General features: G+C 55.5%; 1 protein-coding gene across 1 annotated transcript; it reads left to right on the top strand.

Annotated features, from left to right (window-relative positions):
- Window positions 1–620: 620 nt before the first annotated feature.
- CD276 (CD276 molecule) lies at window positions 621–7,596 on the top strand. Its single transcript, XM_009489125.1, has 7 exons — window positions 621–669; window positions 2,114–2,464; window positions 2,861–3,157; window positions 4,360–4,500; window positions 6,209–6,250; window positions 6,732–6,767; window positions 7,574–7,596. Exons 1-7 carry the CDS (start codon window positions 621–623, stop codon window positions 7,594–7,596), a joined length of 939 nt encoding a protein of 312 aa, XP_009487400.1.
- Window positions 7,597–8,403: the final 807 nt, after the last annotated feature.

Genomic DNA, 8,403 nt, shown 5'->3' with positions numbered 1-8,403 from the left:
CCCAATTTTTGGGGCCACCTCGTGCCAGAGTTGTTCCTGCCACAAGTGGGGATGAACCTCACAGCCCTTGAGCCTCTGGCAGAGCCAGGAATCTGCAAACCTCTTACGTTTGGTTTTTAGCCATTTTGGACACCAGGAGCAAATTGTCTCCTCTTGGAGGACAGAGATGTAACAGCCCAACGCTGCAGGGAAAAGCTGGGAAAGAGAGAAACAAAAGGGGAGGAGAAGCAGTGAGGAGGGGAAGAGGCTCACGTGGCTTCCCCTGGGCACTGGCCAGCACCTCCAGCACAAGAGCTGCCTCTGGGTCTGTCATCTCCCCGATGCAGGGGATGCACCAGTCCCTTGGCTGGTGCCAGGCAGGAGGCAAGCCCCCTCCTGCATTTTACCACGAGGTGGGTGCTCTGGTTGCCGTGTGGCAGCTGGAGAGGATGGCTGGCATGGGATCCCCTTCCTGATGCTAGTTTCCTGCCCTCTCTTGCTCTCTGCCACTGGTCCCCAGCACCATCTCAGTGTTTTCTTCTATTTTTCCCCAGCTCAGGGTGCTTGTTGTGAGAGAGGACTCCCTGTGAGAAGGACGCCCTCGCTTCTGCTTTCTTACCCAGGCTTTGCTTGCGGCAAGGATGCTCTGCCTGCTGTTTGCCCTGGGAGCACTGGTGCTCAGGCTGGCAGGTGAGTGGGGCTGGCGGGGGCTTGGGGTTGGTGTGGTCTGTGTGTCACCATACCAAAGGAGATCCCGAATGCCACATTGATCCTGACAAAGCTGCCTTTGACCTGTGGTTCCTGGTGGCAGCGTGCACAAGGTGTTTCTCCTGGTTTCGTGGTCCTCCAAGCTGCCCAGGCCATCCCACCATGGGTGCGATGGCTTCTGGTGCATGTGGGCCACCCTTATAGCAGGGGACACCGCCTCCAGCGTGCTATAGCTGAATGGTGGAGCCACGGGAGGACCAAATCCTGAAGGTTTCTTACTTACCTGGGTCTGTCCCCATGTGCTGCAGCTTCTGGCCCCCCAGGTTGCAGCACCTCAACCTGGGAGAGATGTTGGGACTGAATCCTTTCATGATGCTCAGCAGCCAGCAACGGTTCCGGCCAGGCTGAGTGATGTTCCTAAAACCCACTGGCATTTATTATTAGCTGGAGGGAGACGTGACGCTCTCGAGTCTGCCAAGAGCCAGGCAGGCTGCCTGAGCAGCCTTCTCCTGCCTGTCTGCCTGTCTGCGGCCCCTGGCCAGTCTCCTCCAGCCCAGCTCCTTCCTGCAGCTCCTCATCCTCCTCGCTTGGGCTGTTGCTTAGAGTTTAATGTCTCGTTGCTGTCCTCGTCCCCAGGGAGGTATTTGCTGTGGGTAACGGCTTTGCTGTGTTCTGCAATGGTGTTGAGGTCAGAATAGAAAGCAAATCCTTGGTCTGAGGCGAGATTTTTTCCCCCTTTTCCTCCCCATTTTGGGGTTGGGGGAATTGGTGAATGAAGTGCTGATGGTGCCCTGGGTCTGCTTTGGGGGATGTTGCTGCTTGCTGCCAATGGGGACCCTAGGACCAGCTCTGAGTGTGGAGGGTCTGGCAGCCCTGGCATGATTGGCATTGAGCCCTGATGCAATGGCAGGGTTGGCATCCCACTGTGGCTGGGTGATGTGGTTGGTATTGCACCATGGCACTGGGATGCACTTGGCATTATGCCATGGCATGCCAGTTGGCATCACGCTGGAGCACTGGTGCCATCTAGTGCCTGCCAGCCTGGCCATGGTGCTGCCTGGAGCTGGCTTGTCCTGGGGACGTGGGACTGTGTCCCCACTGTCGTCACGCACCGACCTCCTCTCCTCGTGGGGAGAAACTGGGCTGCGTGTCCTGGGGGCATGCAGGTTTGGGTGCCCGTGGCCACAGCTGGCAGATGAGGGCAGTGGTGCTCCAGGTTTGGCGCTGGATGTGGGGCTGTCTCCCTGCCAGCAGTGTGGGCTTGGCTGGGGGCTGGTGCTGGGGAGGGTCATGAGATGCCATCTGCCCTTGGGTCCTTCCCGTGGGCATCCCTTGATTTGCTTTGATGTTATCTGGAGGAGAATGAAGGAGGTGCTTCTGCAGGGTCTCATCAGCACATGCTTTTGCCCTTGCCACCTTCCCACAGGTGCCATGGAGATCCAGGTCCCGGATGAGCCTGTGGTGGCTCTTTTTGGCCGAGATGCTACCCTGCACTGCTCCTTCTCCCCCGAGGCCAACTTCAGCCTTGACGACCTGAGCCTAATCTGGCAGCTGACAGATACCAAGCGCTTGGTCCACAGCTTCTCTGGTGGCCGGGACCAGCTGGCAGACCAGGGCGGGGGCTATGCCAACCGTACGGCCCTCTTCTATGACCAGCTGTCCCAGGGCAATGTCTCGCTGCTCCTGCGGCGCGTGGAGATCTCAGATGAGGGCAGCTTCACCTGCTTTGTCCGGGTCCGGGACTACAGCAGCGCGGCTGTGACATTGCAGGTGGCAGGTGAGAGATGGAGAGTTGGGGTGTCTTAACATGTATGCCTCAAAGAGATGGGTTCTTCATCATGCTTTGGTCCTTCGTGGAGCCTCTTTCTCTCTCCACCCTTGCTGTGGTCTCCCCAAGAATTCAGCTCTCTGTTAGAGACTGACCAGCTGCATCTCCCCAGAATATTGCTGGTGGGGGGTGCAGTCCCTTCCCTGCCATGATGCAGAGGCTTTCAGTTGAGAGGCCACCTGGAAGTGTGGCCATAAATGAACCAAAGCTGGGGAGGCTTCAGCTGGTTGGTGTTATCAGCTGGAAGAGTCTGTTCTGGGGCTTGCCCAGCCTCACTGGGTTGCTCCAGATCCTGATCCTTTGGTCTTCTCCATCACCTCATGCTGGATGTCCTCTTCCTTGCAGCTCCCTACTCCAAGCCCAATATGAACCTGGAGCCCAACAAGGACTTGAAGCCAGGAGATCTGGCGGCTGTGACTTGCCATGCTTCCCGTGGCTACCCTGAGGCCAGCGTCCTCTGGCAGGACAGCCGGGGCAGCAACATCACAGAAAATGTCACCACATCCCAGGTGGCCAACGAGGAAGGTCTCTTTGATGTGCACAGCATCCTCCAGGTGCTGGTGGAGCCCAGCAGCACTTACTCCTGCCTGGTGCGAAACCCAGTGCTGCAGCAGGAGACCCAAGCCTCTGTCACCATCACGGGTGAGCCAGCGAGGGCCAAAACTGGGGGAAGGAAGGGATGGGCTCTGTCTCAAGAAGGTGATGGTGGTGCCACCGGGATCCCTACTGTGGCCCAGAGCCACCCTGGGGGTTGCTACCCCATATCCGCACTCTACCTCTCTCCCCATGCATCCATAAGGGTGACTTGAGGCTGTGCTGCCCTCCCCTGTCACCCCATCTAGCATCCCAGCTAGAACCAGTGTCCCTAGTTCTTAGTCGCTAGCTTTGCTAGCTGCCCTGTCCAAGTCTAAACCACCCCAGAAAGCAAGCGCAGGGCACAGTAGTTGTCTTCTCCTTAGCACATGGCCATGGGATGCTCTCAACTGGGGGTTCTCCATCCCAGCTGCAATGATCCTACTTCATAAATAGAGGCTGGAGGAGTTCATCAAGCGCGTTGAGCCTTGTGGCTTCACTTCGAGCTCCTCCTGCTTCCCTCCTGGAGCTCTTTATAACCTTGTGCACTCCCTGGTAGCATTAATTAGCATTTACAGCACTTACTGGATTGGGAAGGTGGGTCCCTGGTGGAGCATGAACTTTTTGGCTCAATGCACCAAACTCTTGCAGGAAAACTTGCATGGATGCTGCTGGCTGGGGGCAGAGGGGTGGCGTTTGCATGGGCTCCCAAGCGCATGAGCAAATGGTCAGCCTTGGGGTGATGTTTTTGGAGGGTCAGGGTTTGGGATAAGACTTTATTTGAAGATGGAGCAATATTACGGGGAAAAATCAGATTCCCAGCACTTCAGGAGATAATCCCCAAGTCCTGGTGGTCCTTGCCAGGCCATCCCAGACCCTGGGGAAGGTGTCCCCAAGCTTCCTGGACCCGTGGTGTGAGATGAGAGGGGAGACAGATTCGGGGCAGCATCATCTAATGCTTCTCTTGAGCTTAGCAAGTGAAGGGTCAGCCTGCCATTTGAATTTATTAGTGCAATTATTTAAAGGTTAACAGAGTATTTTAGGGAGTGACTCAACCTGCTGCTTCCCTGGCCAGATCCAGACCTGCTGGGGGAGGCCATAATTAGACGCACCAATAGTTTTACTTCCAAAGACACCCCCTGTGCCACCAACTCCGTCCATGGGGATGTGCCCCTGCCACTGTGGGGTCCCAAATATCAGGCATGTGTCCCCCTGGTCAGGTAGCGGTGCTCACCATGGCAGTATTTCTCTTCTCTCCCTTGCCCTGCAAGGCCAACACCTTGCCTTCCCTGCCGTGGCTCTCTGGGTGACAGTGGGACTCGCCATCTGCGTCGTGGGGCTGCTTGCCGTCCTGGCATACGTGTGCCAGAAGAAAATCCGCCAGAGCTGTGAGGAAGAGGAGGAAAATGCAGGTAATGTGGCGGGTATCCCCCCAAAAAGGATGGGGTTTGCAGGGGGTGATGGATGGGTAGAGGGTGATAGACTCGGGGAGCCAGGGCAAATTTTAACAGGCACAGGTTTGCCTTGGTGGTGGCATCTTTTAAAGAATGAAGGGATGCTCTGAGCTGCTGGGGTTGGCAGCCACCAGCAGATCCATACTGGAGAGCCCGTGCTGGCTGCATGCTTAGCTCCAGGCAGGTCTTTCAAACATACACCTGGTTTTCCTCCAACCCAGCATGTCTCGCCCTTCCACCTTCGCGCTCTGAGCATCTTCTGCATGTCTGGTACCCACACTGGGTATGCATGGAGCATCTCCTCTGAGAAGGTGCCTCTAACACTTGCCACTGTGGAAATGCCAAGCGCTTTGACACTTGGAAATAGTACGAGAGAGATGCTCTATGTTTTCTGCATCCTTATCCTGTTTGGGTTGGTGGTTTTTTGGTTTTTTTTTAAACTGTATTTATTATGGAGAGGTGTTTGCACAAAAAGGGGGGGCTTTGTTGCTTTAAAAAAGCTGCCATGCTCTGAAAATGGCTGCAGAAGCAGCTTTGCTAGCGTTCCCCATTTGTTTTCTCTCACTGACTCCTGAGGTGCTCACTCTGCCAAAGCCTTTCCCTGCCAGCATAGTGCTGTGGGGCTGGGACCTGCAGACTTCTTCCCTGGGGGCTCCCACTTTGCTCCTCCTCTCTCTGCTGGGGAGGACATTGGTGCCGATGCCACCACGATGCCTGGCTGTTTGGTGTCCCCAGTGGTGGGGACTGAGGGTTTTTCCCTGGCAGATCCTAGGGAATTGTCTGCAGGAGCTATAAATAAAAAAATACATACTTATTTCTTTTTTTCCCCTCTGTAACAGAGTGTTTTCTCCTTGGCCAAGGGATTTGCAGTGCCGTGACGCTCAGCTGTGGCCCCAGGCCAGCTGACCTCAGTCCTTTAGCATCAAGACACAGCTCCCAGCCTGCAACGTTTTGCACTGATAGCTGCACGCCCTTAGCAATAACCTCTTGCTGTGGCTCTTGGTCAGCCAGAAACTGGGCAGGGACCCTGCCCGTGAGGCTGGCAGCCACAGGAGGCAGGAGCAGCAATTTTTGCTGGTCTTTCTGGTCAAGAATAGCATCGCAGCAGGTCCTATACATGGAGTGCAAAGCTCCCAGGCTCCCAGATGGGGTGGCAGCCTGGCAGCCCAGTGGGTGCTGCGAGAGGGAGAAGGGGATGCTCATCTCTTGGTGCTGATGGGGTGTCCTGGAGGTTACAGGGGATCCATGGTCTCCCTGCTAAGCCGCTCTCCGAATGCCACTCCAGATGGCGGCTGTGCTATAAATAGGGAGGCAAGCGGCTGCACTGCATCACCCAGAGCTGTGGGGTTTTCTGCTTTCTTGTAGGGGATGTGCCACCCCAGCACAGCCTTGTGCTGGGGGAAGTACCCCCCGTGGGGTGCTGGAGAGAGTGCTGGGTGCGGGTGGGTACCAGTCACCTCCTCAAGCATCACCAATGGCTCAGCAGCGCCTGCTCCTGAGCAGAGCCCAGGGTATGTGGTGATCATGGGTGGCTCTGAGCTGCTGGGGATGGCGGTGATCCAAGGGGCAGCCACCAAACCTGGCTGCCCAGGTAAGTGGAGTTCAGGGTGGGCGCTAGGGTGAAGCCCAGCAGATGCTTCGCGTGCTCCAGCTTGCTCTTTTGCAGGGACGGCAGAGCAGGATGAGGAGGGGGAAGAACCCAAGACAGGTGGGTACATGATGCTTGCTTATTATATCCGTGAGTGCACTATAGCATGTGCTCGTGACGCTGTCCCCTATGCAAGCAAACACCCCGGTGTCCTTTGCACCCTCCATCGGTGCTCAGCCCCGTGCCATGCTCACATGCTCTTCGATGCACCCCCTCAGGCTGGCAGCTCCCTGATAAGCCACCCTATCTCTTAATAAAAAAGCACTCGTGCTCTGCTGTCATCAAATGGGTTAATTATATGCCCGGTGATTGCTTTTATCTGCTGGCGCAGGAGCAAGCCTGCTTGGGATGCTGGCTCCTTTGCTGCCAGGGAGATTTAGAGACTGGGTGTTGGTTTGTGATGGAAATTGGTGGGTGCAATTATTGGGGTGCGTTCCCCAAAATGGAGCTCTTAGCTGTTTTCTCTGGGGAGGCATTCCCTTGCAAGCACCCCCCATCCCACACGATGGGGTCTGACCACATGTTGTTTTGCTTTTTGCAGCCCTGCAGCCGCTGAAGAGTGCAGAGAGCAAAGACGGTGAGTGTGTTTGCCTTAAGACTGCAGTCTGGCTTGTGATGAATGTTTCTTGCTAAGCACACTGGAGATGATGCTCAGATATACTGTAAAGCATCTATTGTATCTCCATCATCCATCATCCTTTTTTGTTTTTTTTTCCTCCATTTTTTTCCCTTTTTTTTTTTTTCTCTTCTCCCAGTTTTCAATCAAATTTTCCCAGATAAATTATTTCCTAGCACCCTTTTCCATTCCAATTTGGGCTGCACTTGCTCTGGCTGTCACTTGTATCTCCCAGCAGCAATGGAGTGATGCAGCTGATGGCTTTCTCCCTTCCCCTTCACACCTTTAGTGAAGCATCAACCAGCTCTGCTTTTCCTCTTTTTTTAACTCCTCTCTGCCCTTATGTACCCCTTGCAAGCTGCCACAGACCATGCTCAGCTTCCCAGCCCCTTGGCTTTTCATCCCCGATGCAGCCTGTTTGCTTAACCTCATGTGCGAGACATCCCCTGCTTGCTCCTTGAGCACTTTTTCAGCAGAAACGAAGCTTGAATAGTAACATCTCCTAGGGTTTGCTGGCTGCGGGGAGTTTTCTAGCCAGGAGGATGGATGGAGGGATAAAAACACACCTACATGTGCCTGGTTGTATTTGCCTGGGGCTGGCATCAGCCCTGGGAGCGGGGAGGATTGCTGGGTGATCCCCATTTTCCAGGGCAGGGAGAGCTGGGAGCTGCTGGTGATCAAATTAACTCGTTAATTTGGACCTGTGGTTTATTATTCTTTTTTAATGTCTTTGCCAATTTTTATTTCTTCTATTTTTTTCCCCCCAGATAATGAGCAAGAAATTGATTGACGGGCGCTGTGACACCCCCAAAGCAGCACCCTGTGCCCTGGACCAGCTGAGATGTCCCTAGTGGGGAGGAGCTCCGGGTCCCCTGGGGAGGGCACAGACCTGCTGCCACCCCTCATCCTGTGCCCCATCACCCTCCTCCCACCCTGGTCACATCTTCAGGGCGTCCTGGGGCTGGAGAGAGGCTGCATCTCTTTATCCCTGGCAGGCCCCAAAGACTGGTGCATCCTTCCCCAGGATGGTGTGTGCAGGGAGGAGGCTCCTCCTTGTCCGTCTGTCCATCCCCATGTGGGGCTGAGAGCAACTGGTGTCGACCATTCCCCCCAGCGCCCTCTGTGCCTGCTCCCTTGTGGCCGCAGCCAAGCTAGCCACCTTCCAGGTGCCTTCCAGAGCAAATTTCGGTGCCCTTTCCAAGCCCAGAGGCCTTGAGAGGGGTGATGGGCTCAGCGAGGTCCCTGAGAGCGACGGATGGAGCCCCAGAGGCTCTGGGAAGAATGATGGGACCTGCGGGACCCCCAGGCACAGGGAGACAGAGTTGGTGCTCTTGGCCGCGATGGATTCACTGCTCTGGGGACGTATGGGGACGATTATTCTCTCACGTTGCACCACTGTGGTTCCCGCTGGACTTTTATTTTTGCCTTAAATGCAAAATCCCATCGGGGCAGTTATCCCCTGCCTCAAATTAATCTGGGGGATTTTTTGGGGGAGGGTGAAAGGCAGGGCTTGGGGGGGGACCTGCCGGCCGGGTGAAGCCCCCTTATCCTCCCTGTGGTGACAAAGCCAGTGCTTTGGGGGCTAAAGCACTGCTGG

The sequence above is a fragment of the Pelecanus crispus genome, chromosome 7 (assembly GCF_030463565.1).
Source record: "Pelecanus crispus isolate bPelCri1 chromosome 7, bPelCri1.pri, whole genome shotgun sequence".
Taxonomy (NCBI): domain Eukaryota; kingdom Metazoa; phylum Chordata; class Aves; order Pelecaniformes; family Pelecanidae; genus Pelecanus; species Pelecanus crispus.
This window is presented reverse-complemented; position numbering and strand designations above follow the sequence as displayed.